At 33.2% G+C, this 18,858-nt stretch overlaps 1 protein-coding gene across 1 annotated transcript in view; it reads right to left on the bottom strand.

The window, feature by feature from the left end:
* Positions 1-315: 315 nt before the first annotated feature.
* Positions 316-18,858, bottom strand: part of LOC149073976 (uncharacterized) — a 41,884-nt gene continuing 23,341 nt past the window's right edge. The window contains exons 4-7 of the mRNA XM_089246408.1: positions 15,154-15,257; positions 13,333-13,428; positions 11,212-11,642; positions 316-5,530 (exon numbers count right to left, since the gene is read on the bottom strand). Of these exons, the coding sequence (XP_089102534.1) occupies positions 4,780-5,530; positions 11,212-11,642; positions 13,333-13,428; positions 15,154-15,257 (1,382 nt within the window). The 3' untranslated portion in view covers positions 316-4,779. The remainder of the gene's footprint in view (positions 5,531-11,211; positions 11,643-13,332; positions 13,429-15,153; positions 15,258-18,858) is intronic.

The raw sequence follows: 18,858 nt of genomic DNA on the forward strand, positions 1-18,858 counted from the left end.
AGAGCTGGGGCTGCTCAGCACCCACTGTAATTTGTAGTAAAATTCCAAGCATTTTCAGAATTGATAAGAAATTGTAATTTCCTACATAAAGTTCAAGACAAGCACCCACAGGTTTGAAACCCTTCCAGTGCCACTGCTGTGAATACTGGCCCTGCCCTGGATGACAGAGTAAATTTTCATTTGTAGTTATGTTGCAGCAATATTGTACATTAATTTGCATATTATTTGAAAAAAATACATATTTGAATGTTGTGTCTTTACTAAGTTTACTCACAATAAAAATCAAACAATAAATCAAGCTAGAGGAGTGAGATATTTAAGAGATATAAAAATTTATTGGGACCATATATATATATATATTTGATAACAAAATGCAATGCATACATACTATATTGACTTTTCCAAAACTTGAGAATATCAAAATAGTTCATTACACTATACAAAATCGTACGCACACAAGTTTGCACAAGACTGCTTTAAGTATTTTTATACACAAAATACTCTACATATATCTATACACATACCACAGTTTTTACACACAATTAAGCTGTTAGTCAATCATATCAAGCTATTACACACATATTGCTGTAAATGTAAAATTAGATGCAGTAGCAATGCATTTGATAAAAATAATTCAGAAAAAAATGTTTGAAAAACCTCTCTATAAAATAACAAAGATGAACAACTGTTGTTGGAAGATATATACAATGATAATCAGACACGAAACATTTCTCTAGTTAAGATAAAAAACAGCAACTTTTCATAATCATTTTAAATAAAAGCAAACACACACATTGTCAGTGTATAATTATAGAAACAAATTTATTTATCTGTGGTGACTTGCTAGTTAAAAATATCCCTTCTTAATGCTCATACAAATTTTTATGGTTCTCTGAAATAGTTTTATATAACAAGTTCTATACAATAGAGATAATTTTATATTTATATTATAGTATTGCAGATCTATAATATAGTTTCCCATACTTATGAAATTTTTTCAAAACAATGTTTTTAAATATTTAATAGAACTTTGAACAAAAGCACTTTGGACCAAATTGCATCATACTGAAGTAAGATGCTTTGATAGTTTAATATTTTAAGTTGGGAAATTTTATTTATAGAATACATTCAAGTTATTGCTCATATTTAACAAATAGTTTAAAAAACTGGTAGAATATCAGTACCATTTGTTTTGAATACATTGTACTTATAAATCATGTTTTTTTCTTTTTTTGCATGTTTGAAATTTACTAGCTAATAAAATTTATATTATGAGCTATATGCGCCCATCTTGTATAGATGATGAGTATGGTAGGCTGTTCAATCGCTTTCTGATGATTCGTGATACAAGGAAAATAAAGGGATTTTTTTCCTTGCGCATGCAGAAAGAAAGGTATATTTCAGACTATTTGTGCTGCCAAAGCGATTATCATTCTGAGCAGAATGACACATCATCTTTCAGAAAATTCCCTTCACATTTATTTATTTTTGTTTGTTGTGAAAATATATGTATTTTATTTCAGTAATTATAGAAACTATATCAACGGCAGTTTCAATTACTTTTCCAAAAGTAATTTTTATACAAATTCTATCCAACATGTGTTTGAATTAATTTATCAATGTTTTTCATTTGGATGATTGAAGGTTCTAGCTCATGCAAAAAATAATTGGCCTGCAAAAGTGATCTAGAGTAAAATATGACTTTCAAGACAAAAGTTTTGTGTATCTACAGTGAAAAGAAATATGTGAGGCTATATAAGAAAGACTTCTATACAAGGCTACAAAGAATTTTATTCCATAATTAAATAAAGGAATGTTTCAGTTTCATTACAGCTGCTCAGTAAGTAATTTTTGGCCTAATTATTAGATACTTCTCAAAAAATTTGAATTACCTGTAATTAGTTATTATGATTATGAATATGCATACTAAATGTGTATCTATATTCTGCTCATTTTCAAATAACAAGCCACTACAGGATTGGTTGACCACAGCTGAGTGATACTATATATATGTGAGTGGGAATTTCATCTGTTTTGATGATACTGATTTTATTGTATAAATAATATATATATTCATTTGCATATCAAAAAGATTCATATCAATCAGATAAAATTAATTAAATATGTAGAGTCAAAATCATTAAAAAAAATTATTGTTTATTCAAAATAGTGCGGAATGCAGATTTGTGTTTTTTGTACATTTCAAAGATATGTATATAAAAATTTGAATGACTAGAAATAAATATTATCTAGGTAGTATCAAATTTGAATCAAGATACTATTAAATTCTTCTTACTAAAAATATTGATTAATAAAATTTACTAATTATATGATTCAATTTTCAAGAAATAAATCAAAAAATTAAAAATATACTCAGAAAAATCACCAGTGGAAAAAGGAAAATACAAGGAAAAATAATATCAAATTTGCCTTTATCATTGGTGATTTTTCTGAGTATTGTAGGCAAAGATTTACCTACTCTTCCATAAACCAAAAATATTCATTTACGAAAATTTAAGACAATTCTGACTGTCAATAACTTTCTTAAGTCTTTGACAGGTCAATAGAAGTTGTTGGTAAATAAAATTTGATGTTTCACTGAGGCATCAAGAAGAAGGGCCAAAGAGACCAGACTTCCTAGTTTACTTGTTTAATCAATCTAAGTAAGTTTGTCACTGATTTTGTTAGTGTACACGTCAGGACACTGAACCTTGAGCCAGAATGTTGTTCGCTATAGAGGGATTACCTTAGTAAAGTATATTGTTGTATCAAGAAGTTTAACATTAGACTATAAGCAATTCCAAATAAGATTCAAAAAATATCATTGTAGGGAGATTTATCATTACATGAGTATCACTGATTATTGTAACTATGTTCACTGTACTCACATTTATAGAAAAATTAAGCAAATCAGTTTCTTGAAAAATTAAAGAGAGAGAGAGAGAGAGAGACAAAGAGCAAGCAAGCGAGCGAGCCTAAAGTAGGAAATTGGAAAAGTTTTTACATTTAAAATTATCTAAAGCCTTTACCTTTCAAGACTCAAGTTATTGAGACTTGAATGTACTTGCTAATACTTGAAATAGAATATGTGATTCATGGTATACGTGTGAATACTTGGTTACAGTAAAGCATAGTTTTGTTTAGCATTACCACTTCCTGATATTAATGAGTCAATTTTTTATAATTGTAAGAATGAAGTTGAATATATAATGAATAATAGTGATTACCACATGTGCAAAATTTGCATACATAACTGGTACAATTAGATTAATGTCTGTCTTTGAAAATTAAATATGATGGATTTTCGAAATCTAACTTTGTATTGATATATACTGATTTGAAATTTGTTAAAAATTCAAAATACACTTTCTAAGCTTGCTGTAACTATTTGCAGCACCCCATGACTCATGTTTGATTATCAACAATGATTGTTTTTGGAATGATTTTACTTTCTTAAATATCATTGATAGGCCAACTAATGTTTTGTTCATAAGCAGCATCAAATAAAAACTATTCATACATGAATATGTTCATTTACAGAAGCATGAATTTTAACTGATGCAATTTTGAATGGGCTGAAAATTGTAAATTTCTTCATATTTGCATAGAAAATTTTAGTTATACACTAGCCTTGTGAAAGAAAAATTATTTTTTGGTTAGAAATCAATATATAGAAGAAAAATACCAAAAATGCTTGCAGATAAAGCATGTATGATCAATGAAAAAAAAAGAGATAGAATTATAATAAATAGGAATGACATAACAATATTAAACCACTTTGAACCTGATGCATACAGGGATCCATCACTCATTCGGCATGATTACAAGGACTTGAAATATATAGAAAATAGAGAAATGTGTTCTGCATAAGAAACAATTACCTACATCAATGGTGCTCAGCTGAGGGCCATATGGTCCCTTGTGGCTATAGCGTAATCTAAGGGGGTCAAGGTGAAAATCAAGTGAAAGGAGAGCCATGACAGGTGGTTAAGGGAACTACAGACAGCAGCATAAAGAAAAATAATCAGATGAGAAGAAATAAAATTTTGATGTGAAATATGATATTTAAGTGTACAAAAAAATGTAAGCTGTTACTTCCAGCCAAACACAGGCCCACAGAACACATCACTTTACCCTTGGGAACATGATGTTGAGATGGCACTGCATAGAACCCCCACAAGAGACAAACTTACTGAACTATTGGCCACAGGGTCCGAAAATTGAGCTTATTCATAAAATTTTTGTTCACTATAAATTTACTCAAAAAGTATATAGTTCAATACATAGAAAGGGTCTCTCTCCTTAATAATAGTGGGGGGGGGGGAAATCCAGATAAAACAGGAGAAGGACACGAAAAAATGTCCTAAATGGTAGCCATGGACAAAAAAATTTGAGAACAGAACACTGTTCTTAAATTTTTCACATCAACAAACAATTCAAAATGCATACAGATGGAGGGAAAAGATTAAGGACGTATACATGATTTATGTTACATTCAATAAAATATGTTAGAGAGAATTGTGTAAGAAATTATAATTTGCATGAATCATTGGCTTTCCTCTTTAGAGCATTATATACACTGTGCACCAGAAAATGGTTTTTAACTGTCATCTCACAAACAGCATAGCATATATTTATTTCATTATAACATTTTCTTAAATCATATAAAAATAGTTTTATCAAAATAATAACAATAAGCAACAACATATTGAAAGCGGTTCTGAAAAAAATTTGATACACCTAATGTCTCACATATGCAGCAAACCCTAGCCTGAACTTTCACGCATCTAAATAGTGGTGATAATGGTGATGTTCATGTATATGATGATATTCATATCTTTCAATTGAACCGTCTTTCAAAAAGCTGCTTCCTTCAACTGAATGTTGTTGTGGTAGTACTTTGTTCATTTCTTCTTGATCTAACCAACGAGCAACTTGTTCCATTGCTCGCAATTTGTCTTTCTCGCGTTTTCTGTGACAGTGCCTGTGATGTCTACCAGGAGATGGAGGTATGTCATCTTTGCAATGAGAAACACATTTTGAGCATTTGCAGCTGCGATGCCTTAAATTTGGTGAGTTCAAAAGAGAATATTGATTTGTGTCATAAGATCTAGACCGCCTATGATGATGATGATGATGATGAGTCTTTTCTAGTTGTTTTTCTTCCAAATCACATAAATCAAAACTTAAGTCAAGTAAATTATGTTTTGCTTTTTGTAATAGCTTATACCTTAGAATACCAGAATGAAGTTCAGATTCTAAGGATCTATTGTTAGATGTGATATGCTTTCTTTGACTTCCTTGTTTCTGATAATGGCACATCCTATGGCTTTTCTCTAGATGGCGTGGGGAGCAATAGGCTGGATTCAAATATCTTGGATCCCAGCTGTCCCGGTTTTCTTTTAGATGAGAAGGCTTCGTATCAGCTAAATCAAGGTAATTACTGCTGTCCTTTGAAGTGATTTGCTGTTCACACCTCAGATAATGTTTTTCCTTAGTTACTGGTTGTTCTGGAACACTTTTGGTATTTCTAAAAGAAATAAAGTACTGTTATTATATGTTGTTACAGTTTGATTGAATTTATATAAATACATTTAATTGTGAAAAATAATTTAAAATATAGGTAAAATATTTTAATGCAATGCAACCAATTTTTTTTCTCAAATAACACTGCAGCTTTAAATATGATGGCCATAGTTTTTAAATTGAAGATTTTGGGCCCATGTTATTGATATAAATGCTTGAAAACTTTTTAATAAATTCAGAAGATTTCTATTGAGATTATAACCTCAGACCCACTTATAACAAAGTCAAGAAAAAAAACAACTGTGCTTTGTTTAGCTTTTAATCCAGCATAGATAAACAATGTTCGAGAAAATAAATATAGGATGAGACAATATTTTCTTAGTTCCTCTTGTGAACTAAATTTTGCATGGCAGATCTCAAACTTTCATCAAATGCACAAAGGTTAAAATTTTTCTACTCAGAGTGGACAAATCAAAGTGCTAAAGTACACATGTATTGTGGGTACAGTTTGTTGCTGGAGTCTGTCCTGAATTATCACCACTAACACATTACTAGCAGATTAGAAAGTTGAATTTGAACAAAATTTATTTCAAAAATATCAAATTTTGGCTTATAACATTAAAGAAAGATGAGCTTGGGCGAACTGCTAAATCTTGTGGCTGTCTGATCTAGCAACAGATAGAGAAGAGTTCTTATCTTTAGAAAAATCCTTGTCACATTTTGGACTATCCAGATGCTATGATAGGCTGGTGCAAGGCTAAGCATGTGCATCACCTACATTGCTGGATGGTTACTGTAACTCTGAAGCTACTGTATTATGACTTATATTATTTACACCATTATTTCAATTTTGTTTTGCATAATTTTTGAATCTCTACGCCTCGGTTGTAAAAAGCAGTCCAAGCAAATTTTGATCCTAGGTAACATGAATACAGTGAAACCATGATACAGCAATACTCTGTGGACCCAGAAAAAATATTGTTGTAGAGGGATATTATCATTACATTGAGAGGTAACATTACCATCATGCACTACCAAATTTATGCTGTTCTTGGCATCTCTTCTAAGTTAGCATTTTTAGTACCACCAGAAAATTCACTTGTAAGCTTTTTGCAACAAAAAATTGTAATTAATTAGTTAATTAATAAAATTCAGTTAGATGTTTTGCCCCTGTAAATAAGTTTACTGCATCACACTTTTGTATACTATGCAAAAAATAGCTTCACGGCAACTTCATTAACATTTCCGGGGGCTCATTGCACATAACACCGATGCTATTGGATGCCCTCAGAAGTACAAAAACTAGTTAGGAATTTAGAAATATATTAAAAGCAATTTTTATCAAAATACAATGAAATATCATTGTAGCGATTTCAAAATCTCCTCAAAAATATCATTATAAAGGGATTTATCATAGTAAAGGATATCATTGTATTGAGAGGGTTTTACCATTTTTTAGACTATAGGCAATTCCAAACAAGATTTGAAAAATTATCCATGAAGAAGGATTTATCATTATATCAAATATCATTGTAGCGAGGTTTCACTGTATACATAATGAGAATTATCACCCAATACAGTGGGTGAAATATTTAGTCAAAATATTGGTTTTTCTCAGCCCAAGATATCAAAGAAACATTTTCTGGATATTATGCTGAGGTGAGCTTTGAAAGAAAAGTCATATTGTCTCTGCTGGGACTTGAACCACGGCCGTTTTGCATACCGGGCAAGCATGCTACCATCTACACCACTGGAGACATGACCTTGCTTTCCTTATTTCACACACTGTGGTGTGAGGCACAGAAGTAGAGGCATTAGTAGCCTCTCTTGACTTCAGGAAATGGCCCCCAGGTGAGACAGTAGAGAGAGACATATAGACTGCTTTTTCTCATCCCAAGATATCAAGAAAACAAATTTTTTAGATATTACACTGAGGTGAACTCGGAAAGAAAAATCATCTGTTTTCTTTACTTTACTCTTTTTTTTCTTTTCTTTCCTCTACTTCAGCACTTCACACCACAGCGCACGAAATAAGGAAAGCAGGGTCGTGTGTCCAGTTGTGTAGATATGTAAATGTGATAACCACAAGTGTCCTTCATGCCGCTATTCTAGCTAGGGTGCTAGGCGGGATGACATGAATGGTTTCATAATATATATATAAAAAAAAGAATATATATATGAAATATAAACTACATGTGGTTATATAACCACATGTAGTTTATATTTTATATATATATTCTTTTTTTTAAAAATATGAATACAACCTCAGACAATAAAGTTTGGTGAATGAAGTCAGAACGGCCGATCTGGCAACACTGGTGAAGCAAAACGCTGCACATGCATAGCGGCAGGTGTTGACCATCTGCTGCCACCGTTGTTCAGTTGAGCGTCGTTTCTGTTCCGTGAAAGACTTGTTTTACAAAGTGCTTGTTTAGTGCATTGGTTCTTAACTGAGAACAGGAAAATGAATGAACAAAAGATCAATTTAAAGTACCTGAGAGAACGACGATGAATGCTGCAAGGTACATTGAAATTTTGACCCGTTTCATGAAACGTCTACGCAGGGTACGACCTCAGTACGCACAGCAAGGTTCATGGTTTCTTGTTCACGACAATGCTCGCCCTCACGCAGCCAATATCGTCAAACAGTTCCTGGCAAAAAAGGGGGTGGTGCAAATTGAACATCCACCATACTCGCCAGATCTCAATCCTCCAGACTTCTTCCTATTCCCACGACTCAAACTCGCTTTGAAAGGAAAGAGATTTGACGATATTTCTGACATCCAATGAAACGTGACGAGGCTTTTGAACTCCATCCCAAAAGAAGCAAAGTTTCCAGGACATGTATAGGAGATCTCAGCGGTGCATAGTAATGGGAGGTGACTATTTTGAAGGACAGTAAGGTAATTTTCGTTAACATTTCATCTATGTTAATGTTACAGGACTATTCACCGAACTTTATTGTCAGAGGTTGTATTGTTATGTACCTATGTTGTCCATCATCTGACCCCTGACCTCTTTAGCCTTTATAATAGCTATATCCATACATGACATCCCTCTCTTAAGTTTTTAGGTTACATAGTCATTCAAATACATACATTCAAATATTCAGTGGTCGGCTGAAGTTGGTTTTCTGTGGTTCCCAACTTCAAGGCGCAAATGCGAGCCGATCTCCCCGTTAAAAAAGTCTCGCCACAGAGAGCAACAGTCCTACAACGATAAATCATTCAATCATAACACTTCACTCATAGTTAGAAAACTGGTGGCAGATGGCAGCACTACACATAACAAGCATGAAAGAGAAACAAAAAACTTCACGTCAGGTTTCACTACACGTACACGCACATTCCCGCATGTACCGAATCGTGGGGTGGGGTGTAGGTGGGATGCACGTATGGTGTAGCGGTAGTAGGTAGGGCCTCCAAAAAATGGCTTGGGTATCCATGATGTTCTTAAGTCAGCCACCTCGTTGGGCAATTTGCCTGTTGTGGCGTTGTATTTGTATTTGTATTGTATTGTATAAATATATTGGGCATTTACAAATTCTCCCCACTCGAGTAATCTTTTGATTAACATCTGTATGCAGTGTAGGAAGATCATTTTGGGTATGTTCATAGTTTTCAGAGCCAATGTTCAGGTCTTCAAACTCCTGTGACGCATTGTATTTGAAAGTTTGGCACTGTGATGGTCGAATATGACTTCTGTTTCTTCGCAGAATTCTACCACAGGGTGTTTTCACTATGTATGATCTTGGAGATCCATGAGCTGAAACTATCTGTGCTGGTTGCCATTGTTTCTTATTGAAATTCCAAATTCTTACTCTTTCACCATTGTTTAAAATTCCTAAGGGGTGAGCATTTCTGTCATAATATAGTTTCTGCTTTTCTTTCAACTGATATAGCCTTGAGCCATTCATTTCTGGAACTGATCATATTAATTTCCAAGACACTGTCAATGTATAAACTTTTGATGTCGTTGTTGCTGTATGGAAGGGAGTTGTCTCTGTGGAGGACCTTATCAATCCTTCTATGATTACCAGCAGATTGTGGCTTAGGAAAACAATTTTCATTGCACATTACCGCAAAGTGATTTTTCTTTTTGCACAGATTGCACAACTTATTGAATGCAGGACAATTCCCTCTCTTGTGTTTTCGACCACAGGAATTACAGTTTTTCTCGGGCATGAATATACTTTTACCTCTGGACCATGTTATGTACCTATGTTGTCCATCATCTGACCCCTGACCTCTTTAGTCTTTATAATGGCTATATCCATACATGACATGTATAACCAGCCAGATCGAGTCAACAAAAACACCAAGACCAAAGCTGATCCTTAGCTAAGGCTCTCCCCAGACAATCCCCCATTTAAACCAAGCCCACATTGCTCACCAAAATAGGTTTAGGGCGAGACGGCTCGGCCTGGCAGTTATATATATGTATATAAATGTGTGTGTATTTCTCTTTCCTCTATTCAAGTTCTTCATGCATTTCATGTCCACAACACACGTGTGTACTAATATTGTCGTATTCATGTTGCTCACCAAATAAGGTGCTAAGCGAGATGCCATGGGTGATCCCTATTTGTATATATTCCCCCACACAATACTTCTATTTTGTATATTTTCATTAAAACCACCGGAGCGAGTGAACTCAACCCAATAAAACTGATGCTGGCTTCTAGTCCGCAAGTTATCAAACCCATTTGCCCACCAATAAGGTGTTAAGCAAGATGACTCGCTCTATATATATATATATATTTTCTTATTTCACAATAAGATTCTCATTTCTTTTTCTTTTTGTATCCTGTGTATATAATATGGCAAGTGTAAGATAATAGATGAGATGGCATGGGGGGGGGGGCACTCAATTGCTTTTAAAACATACCTCCATCCTAATATGTGTACATTCATCTTAACTAAACCCCGAAACTTCTCCAACTCCTAATCCCATCTCGTCTGTAATCACCACAAAATTTGTTAATCGTGACAGTACCCAATTGTCCGGGGAAAATATGTTGTAAAAGTTTGTATGTTTTTTTTTTCTTCTTTTTTTGACACAAAATAAAGTGTTCCAGACTCTGCCACGAAGCTGGGCTGCAAGAGATCTCGGAAACAGGATAAGTCCAGTGGCAAAGTTCTGGCGTTCATTCATTCAGTGGTGTAGATAGATGGCAGCATGTGCTTGCCTAGTATACAAAAGGGGCCTAGGTTCAAGTCCCAGCGGAGACAAGATGACTTTTCTTTCTGAGTTCACCGCAGCATAATATAAATATATAAAATATTGTTTCCTTGATTTATAGTCAAAATTTTAAAAAACCAGAGCAAACAGCCAGGAGAAAGTTATTTTAAAAATTAATTATATGTTGCAGTGAAAGCATGTGGGAATGCCAATAATTATCTGGATACTTTCTTTATGATGTCAAAATTGGATGCATCATTTTATGATAAATCAATAAAATTGAAATCAATGCCAGAGAAAATAATTTTATGCATCAAAATCTTATCATCTGGTAGGTCAATTTTCATGGAGAGGTATGTTGCTTTCTTAACCAGTCATCTGGGTATTTTTGGCATCAGAGCATAGGGGTCATGCTCAGATAGCTGGTTAATGATGTTTTATTGTATCTGTATCAAAATTTGATAAATAATGAACTTAAAATATAAATGTAAATGATTTTCTTACAGAAAAATATTTTCTTTTCTACCGAGTTGAGCAACATCCATCCATTTTCTTGCATCTTTCCTTTCAATGAGTAATTGGTGTCTCTTTGAATGAGGACTAGGATAAATATCATGAGAAGAATTGCAGTTGAAATTTTTCACAGTTTCTTGTTGGCAACATTTATTAAATACTCTTTGATGTTTTTCAGATGAAGGTGTTTTATTGGGTGATTCTTGAGCTAAGAATTTTGAGGGTGTTTGTTCTTTGCTGTCTAAAATCTTTTCAAAACAACTTTCTTCTATGGTAGAAGTTTCTTGACTTCCATTGGCATCTTTCGTAGCACCAGATGACACAGTCAGGTGAACTTTAAGAGTTTGATTTCCAGAAGGTGGAAATTTTAATGTTGACCTCAATGCATCACAAATTGAATGAAGAATTATTTTCTCTGAAGCCTAAAATAAAAAAAAAGTTCAAGTTGATAAACTAAATATTTAATTTAACTTAATAAATATCAAGTTTTTCTAAGAAATAAATATCAAACCTTCACTTTATGACTTGTTTTATTGTACACTGGTTTCTATAAATTGAGGAAATAGAAAAACAGTAATAATTCGTTTGGAAATAAATTGATTAATACAAAATTTAACTATGTTTTCAAGAAAAATACAGCTAAACCTCAATAGTAGTTCAAATCTTATAGGAACAGAAAAAAATCTGAGATAAAGCGGTGTGAAAATTTGATTTGAAAAATTGGTAACTACTTTATACCTGCATAAAATATTATGTAAGATAATAGGATATACACAAGTTAACAGAGAGGAAAACATTTGAAATTTTTTATCCACTTTAAGCTTTTGGCAACAAATTTGTACAATGTGCAGTTGAACTAGCAGAAATATATCTGAAAAGGTGATATTATTGTTAACACATGGGAAATGAAGGGGAAAAAAGATATGAGCAGGTTTTCCATTCTTTCTCCCTCTACCAGCAAACCTTTCCCTATGTACAGTTGTGTTAAACACATTGGACACTCAGTTTTTTCCGCTTCAAATAAAATGCAAATTATATTACTCAAATATGAATCTTGTTGGATGATATATATAATATGCTGCTCATGAATTTTTCTTGTACCTGGAGCTGTTTTTTCCTTGCAACTTTGGAAGTGAGGGAAATGCCTCATATAAATTTCTCTGAAAACAAAAAACTGATCACACAATGTAACTTATTCAAGATGGACAAAGCTACAATTCTATTTCTAAACTAAATGTTCTAAAATCAACAATATATGATGATGTTTGGAAGTAGTTTGAAGTGCATGGTGAGGTGAACAGAAAGTCTGGGTCTGGTCAACAACAAAAAAATATTCCAGAATTGACCCCTTGATAAAATAACATTTGGTAAAGAATCTGAAGAAGAGTACAAAGGAGATAAACAAAGAATTTTAAGCTAGTTATGAAGTTTCTGGCAGTGTCTCTACAATCAAGTGGCATCTTTATGAAGCTCATCTTTTTGGTCGAAAACCCACAAAGAAGCCTTTGATTTCCATTAAGAATAGAAAGGCTTGACTTGATTTTGCTTAGAAGCACCAAAGTTTGACTCCCAAACAATGGGCAAAGGTTCTTTGGAGTGATGAGTTCATGTTCCAAATGTTTAAATTAAGTGAACAATGGTATATTTTTTAGGTGGGCAAGTAAACTAGTGATTCAACAGGAGACATCAGCTTCCTACTGTTAAAGATGGCGTTGATAACGTCATGGTGGGGGTCTGCTTTGGATCATCTGGTGCTGGTTGTCATGTTGAAAAATGTACTGTCATGAAATCTGTGCACTTTTCAGAAAATGTTGTGTCATCCTTAGACTCCAATTTGGAAATCACATATAGGAAATTCTAGACAACAATACAGATTTTCTAATCACGATGGCGACCTGGCACCTTATTTGCCAATCTTTGAATTGGTGGGATCTTGATCATTTTATATTGAAATTTTATTCAAGATACTAGTTTTCTCTGGGATTTTTAATGATTGATAAGTTATTCCATTCTATATCTTGAATGATGCCTGCATATTTAAAAAAACAAATGATAATGATGGGAGTAGTTTTTTTCACAAGTATTTCAAAATGTATAAAAGTTAAGAAGTACCTCTTTGTCAGTTTCTTTATTTGCATAATTTCGCAAAACAAATGAGAACTCTTGTTCATCACAGTGGTTTTCACTTTGTATACATTCAACAGAAATCTGAAAAAAAAATGTATATCATGTAGAAAAATATTTGTTTATTTCATGAATAATCAAAACTTTCAATATATATTTTAGAAATGAGAATCTGCTTAAACTATTTCTTAAAAAAAAATGCAAGCAAATATAAAAATTTCCTTCTGTGCAGGTAAAAAAATGTTAGAAGACACATTGCATATGAGTACAAAAAATTCTTGAAATATGAAATGAGGAAAACAAAAGAGCAAATTTCAAGAGAACCTGTAGATAATAGAAATATTTCTAGAAAATTTCTAGACAATTTTGTTAAATGATTTCAGTCTATTTGTTTTAAATAGGCTAGATAAAATAGGGAATAAATGTTTTCCAATGGACATTTTAAATAATGATACCATAATTTATTAGTTAATGAAAATGTGCTTATGCTCGTACTGCATAATTTCCTCAGAAATTCATTTGTTACCTTCTGCTTTAGCCAATAGAATTTGCATTATTAATCATAAAACGACTTTCCTCATAATACTTCTGATAACTTATCAAACTTTATATTTAATCAATTAATCAAGTAATTCAAATGTACATTATTTTCAATTCTTATAGACTAGAGTAAAAAATCGAATGAATTCATATAACTCATAAATAAATAAATTTTAATCTATAGGATATGTATAATCTGTAAGATAGGAAGAAACATTTATAAAGCGCATTATAATTGTAATTGATATGCACTACAATGATTATAATGATACATGATTCATATAGTACAGATTCCAAATACAGATTTTTTTTGGGGAAAAAATAAGCCTGATTATTGAAAAGTCTATGTATATGTACAGTATATAGGAAGACAAAATAGTAAGGATGCCACCATAAATCAGATTTGCTGGTAAGTCATTAAGTTTCCCGATTAAATTTTGATGCCAATCCCTGGTGTATAATCTGTACTGTATTCATCATTGTAAGAGATAAAACTTTTATTCGACATGGTAATGTCGAAAATTGTAATGTGCCATGATTTTTTTTATGAGTAATTATATTTTGGAAGTGTGGAAAGAATATTAATGTGATCTCTTTTAATTTTATATATGAAAATTTGCTACAAGATAGTAGTTTTTTAAGGTGCAAGTTACGCATTGTAAGTATTATAAAAAAACAACAAAAGAAACATAGATAAGACTGTCGGGCAGAACAATGTACAAAACTATTGCATTTTGTCATTCATTAACTGTTCTGAAAATAGTTTTGATTTATCCTAGATTGTTCTTTAGGCTTAATTATAGTTGTTTTTTAAAACAATTTGATCATTCCTGCATTCATAAGTTTAATTTATTCAAGAATTTCATTTTACTCCAATAACAGGAACTTTGAACCCCCCTTTTTTTAATCTAAATATTTTGCATTTTATGGAAGACATTTATAGGCAGGGTTGCAACTAGAAAAGAAAACTTATTCTGCCACTCGGGGTCAGTATTAATTTTGGTGCACCCTCCTCACCGTAATTTTGAATTTGGAAAAGAGTAAACCAAGCACTCTCTCATTCATCACCCGGGCACCAGACTCCCACACCTTTCCCTAGCTGTGGTCCTAGAGCTATTGGCTACTAAAAAGTTTTTTTTCCTGTTATGAGGTAATTACAGCACAAAGGTTTAAAAAGTTATGAACAGTTAATTGGCAACCGTCATGGCTGACCTCACTAATGTTTTTGTGGAAAATGTTTCTCGAATCTTATCAAGAATGAGAACTTACCTTGTGATCTTTTTTTAAAGGAAGATCAATGCTTGAATTTTCTAATTTAATATCCATTCCAGAATCACTGAGAGCAGCATTTACAGTCTCTTGGGGCAAGAACACTGAAAAGTATGAAATATTATTTTAAAAAAGTAAATACTGTAAATAAAATTTTTATATACAGAGTGTGAAAACTTGTATCCATTTCAGCAATGATTCATGAACCAGAATCATGGGTTCATCATAGCAGGGCTTGAAAAACAAAAAAATATTTATGCGCTATCCCAATTTCTTAGAAGCCAAACATGGTATAATGTTCTTGTTTACTTTTTCCATGTTAAAAGATGAAATAATGAAATCATTTTGTGTCACCTTAGACTCCAATTTAGCAAACCACAATTACAAAATTTTATGCACCAATACTGATTTTCTAGTCGCCATGGCATCCTGGCAAATGGGATATCCAACCCTGGGTTATAGAAATATACTTTCAATTAGAAAAAATATTCAAATAATATGCCCAATTTTGATGTGCATGTCTTTTATTTTACTAGGAGCCATGTATATATATATATATATATACTGAGACATAAAACTTACTTTTATATGGTTTCCGTCCCCCTATCCTGCATCTTTCAATAAAAAAATTTTCTCCCTGTCTCTACTGAGCTTAACAAAAAAAGTTCAACGCGTCCAAAAGCAATATTCGCAGAGATATTGCTCACTGAAAGTTAATCTCAGAGCATCTCAGAATTTAGAAAAGTTTTAATAAACTTCAACTTTAAAGAATATTTTGAATTTTCATGCTTTTCTCCTCAAGTTTGTCCTTTAGTACATGCTGTTCTTTTCCTCATTTTCAGCTGTTTTTGAATTCAAATATCTCGGATAATGTTGTACTTAGGAACAGGCTCAGAAAAGACAGGGCAACAACTTTCTAATTTTTTGAAGTTAAACAACAGAAGGATCGTACAGGAGGCCTCAGTCAGGGCTGTCTTAAGAGCATCATGGGTCTCTGAATACAGTAGGTTTTCTGAGGCCCCTATCTATCCAAAAATGCATACAGACTAATTTTATAATTACTCTCAAAAAATTTTAATCACATCTCATTTTCACAGGGCCACTTCTGCACTTCAGGCCTCAGGGTCCTTGTGTGGATAGAACTGGGCTCAGTACATATATGGCCACTATACAGGGCCCTGTAAGTCCTAATTTAGCCTTTATCTCATCAACTGTCCATTGTACAGGTATGGTTCCTATTTAAAAAATACTCAAAATGTGTTCAGAAATCACCCTGTACAGCTTTGAGAGTGAAAATACAGTGTGTCACAAAAGAAAAACAAAATCTAAATTTTTATATCAAAACCCTGAGTCTAACAAACATAAAAAAATCATGTTTCCAAGTGCAATATTCGCTGAGATATTTGAATTTAAAAAATGAGAGAAAAGGTGTGGAAAAAACAGCATAAATGAGGTTAAGAAGCGCTATTTGTTGGTTTATATGCTGTTCTTTCCCAGTTTTTTTTCCGATTTTTGAACCCAAATATCTAAACGAATATTACACTTAGAAACATGAATTCTTTTTTTTTGTTGGCCTCAGGTGAGACAGGGTAACAACTTTTCAATTTGAAGTTAGAAGATGGGAGGGGGGAGAGACCATATAAAAATTTAGATTTTTTTTTTTATGACACACTGATTTCTGAACACATTTTGAGCATTTTTTGAATTAGAACCATTCTTCTATGACCAACGGTTGATGAGATAAAGGTGAGATTAGGACTTACAGGACATCTTGTATACAGGGTGGTTCAGAACAGATGGGAAAAACTTTAAGAGGTGATAGTACACACCAATACAAACAATTGTCATCAAAGAATGGGCTAATTACTCGCGGGGCGGCATGAATAACATAAGGGCCCGGTGGTTGAAAAAACCCTGGTTTTTGAGTTAGGGTGACCATACGTCCCGTATTTGCCAGGACAGTCCCGGTTTTTTTTGTTTTTCTGGCTGTCCCGACATTTTTGCAAAAATGTCCCGGTTTTTCTCCGTATTTTCAATGAAGCCAACTTTAGTTTTTATTCTTTAAATCAACGATTAAAATTATCTTCTGAACTCTCAGAAATTACATCGAGATAATTACGACTACAAATAAGAACATTTGTTTCACATATTTGTGATGTTTCTAATTCACTGCAATTCGAAATGGTGCTTCATTTTTCTCTATTGGCGACTTTGCTTACTTTTGGCATGATTTTGACGATTATTGGCGGTGTCCCGTATTTTACAGTATTTCGAAGCCTAATTTCACGTGTTTTTCTCGAGAAAATATGGTCAGCCTAGTTTAGAGGATGAATGTTGAAAAATTCGTAACTAATATCAACGTTTCTCAACCTATGATTCACAGCACAGGGGTGGTCCACAGGCGTAATTGAAAATTTTAATCTAATTAAATAAAAATTATCCAATTGTATATCATAGATATCAGATGGTTCAAATAAAAGGCTGAACTCACATAAGCCTACTATAAGTTTGCGGTCCGTCAATTGTTCAAAAGACATTTGACTTGTCCTTGAGTTCAGGAAGGTTGAGATAAAACATGGTGGAAACGGTAAATACTGGTGTAAGTTCAGCGGAAAATAAAATTCTGGAAATCTAATCAGCGCGCGCACGTTCTTTATTAGTCCCATAGTCATTTTTCTCACGTTTGTCTTGACGCACAAGGACAGATTAGAACAAGTGGTAATGTTTAATTCTAATTCCGAACAGGCGATAAATATTTGCAACCTTGACAAAACTGAAACCCGGGAAATGCGGTGTTTCAAAGTCAACAGATCCGTATATAATTTCGTACTAGATCCCTAGATATATGTTATTGGCTCATTTGTTATTCATTGCTGTGTCTTTTTCCCTTTAAAGCTCTATATATGTGTTTCCGTTAACCAGAAGAAGCACCTTAGAAGAGAGTGTTTATCAATTGGGGGATATGGGGGGGGGGGGAAATACCAACTTTAGGAAGTACATGACGAAACGGACGTTACCGCTCATCACAAAGCAGTGCATTCACTGCCAACAACCCGACATCAAAGCAGACCGACTTGGATTTTTTTTTTATCTGTTCGTGCCATGTCTGAAGTGGTTGACGGCTGGCTGCCTTATCATCGAACAGTTAGCGGAACGAGGAAAGCTTTTCGGAAAGTAAATGGGAAAAGGAAAAGAGAGAAAAGTCCTTTTGAGAAAAAAAAATAAGAACCCAACCACTTTTCTATTATGCCTCTTCCTTCTGACGTCACAAGCAGTCACATTTTTACACGCTTCTCAATCTAGTTCTACTAAACAGCATCGCTCTCTTAATCTAATAAACAGACCACACACTAAAGTCTATAAGTGCTTGAATAAACCTTAACTGGAAAATACTGGCGAGACGAGAATTCGAAATCTTCTAAGATAAAAAAAGTTCTTATGAGGTCATATTAACAAACAATATTTTCTTCGTGACATAAACACTGACATTTGGAAATGATTCTGAAAGATCAGAGAACGTATACTCGCTCAAGGTTCAAGTACATTTTAAGAGACCCCTAAGGGTCACACTCTATAAACACAGCATTCCTGAATCATAGAAGAAGAAAAAAACTTTCCAATTAACATGAACACTGATCCCTCCAATCAAAAAAATCATCAAATCCGTTTGTCAATAAAGAGTTTCCCGTTCCGATGGAGTTACTG

Source organism: Pholcus phalangioides, unplaced genomic scaffold (genome assembly GCF_987345545.1).
Source record: "Pholcus phalangioides strain wild (caught in Gottingen) unplaced genomic scaffold, Ppha-v1.0 ptg000017l_1, whole genome shotgun sequence".
Classification (NCBI taxonomy): domain Eukaryota; kingdom Metazoa; phylum Arthropoda; class Arachnida; order Araneae; family Pholcidae; genus Pholcus; species Pholcus phalangioides.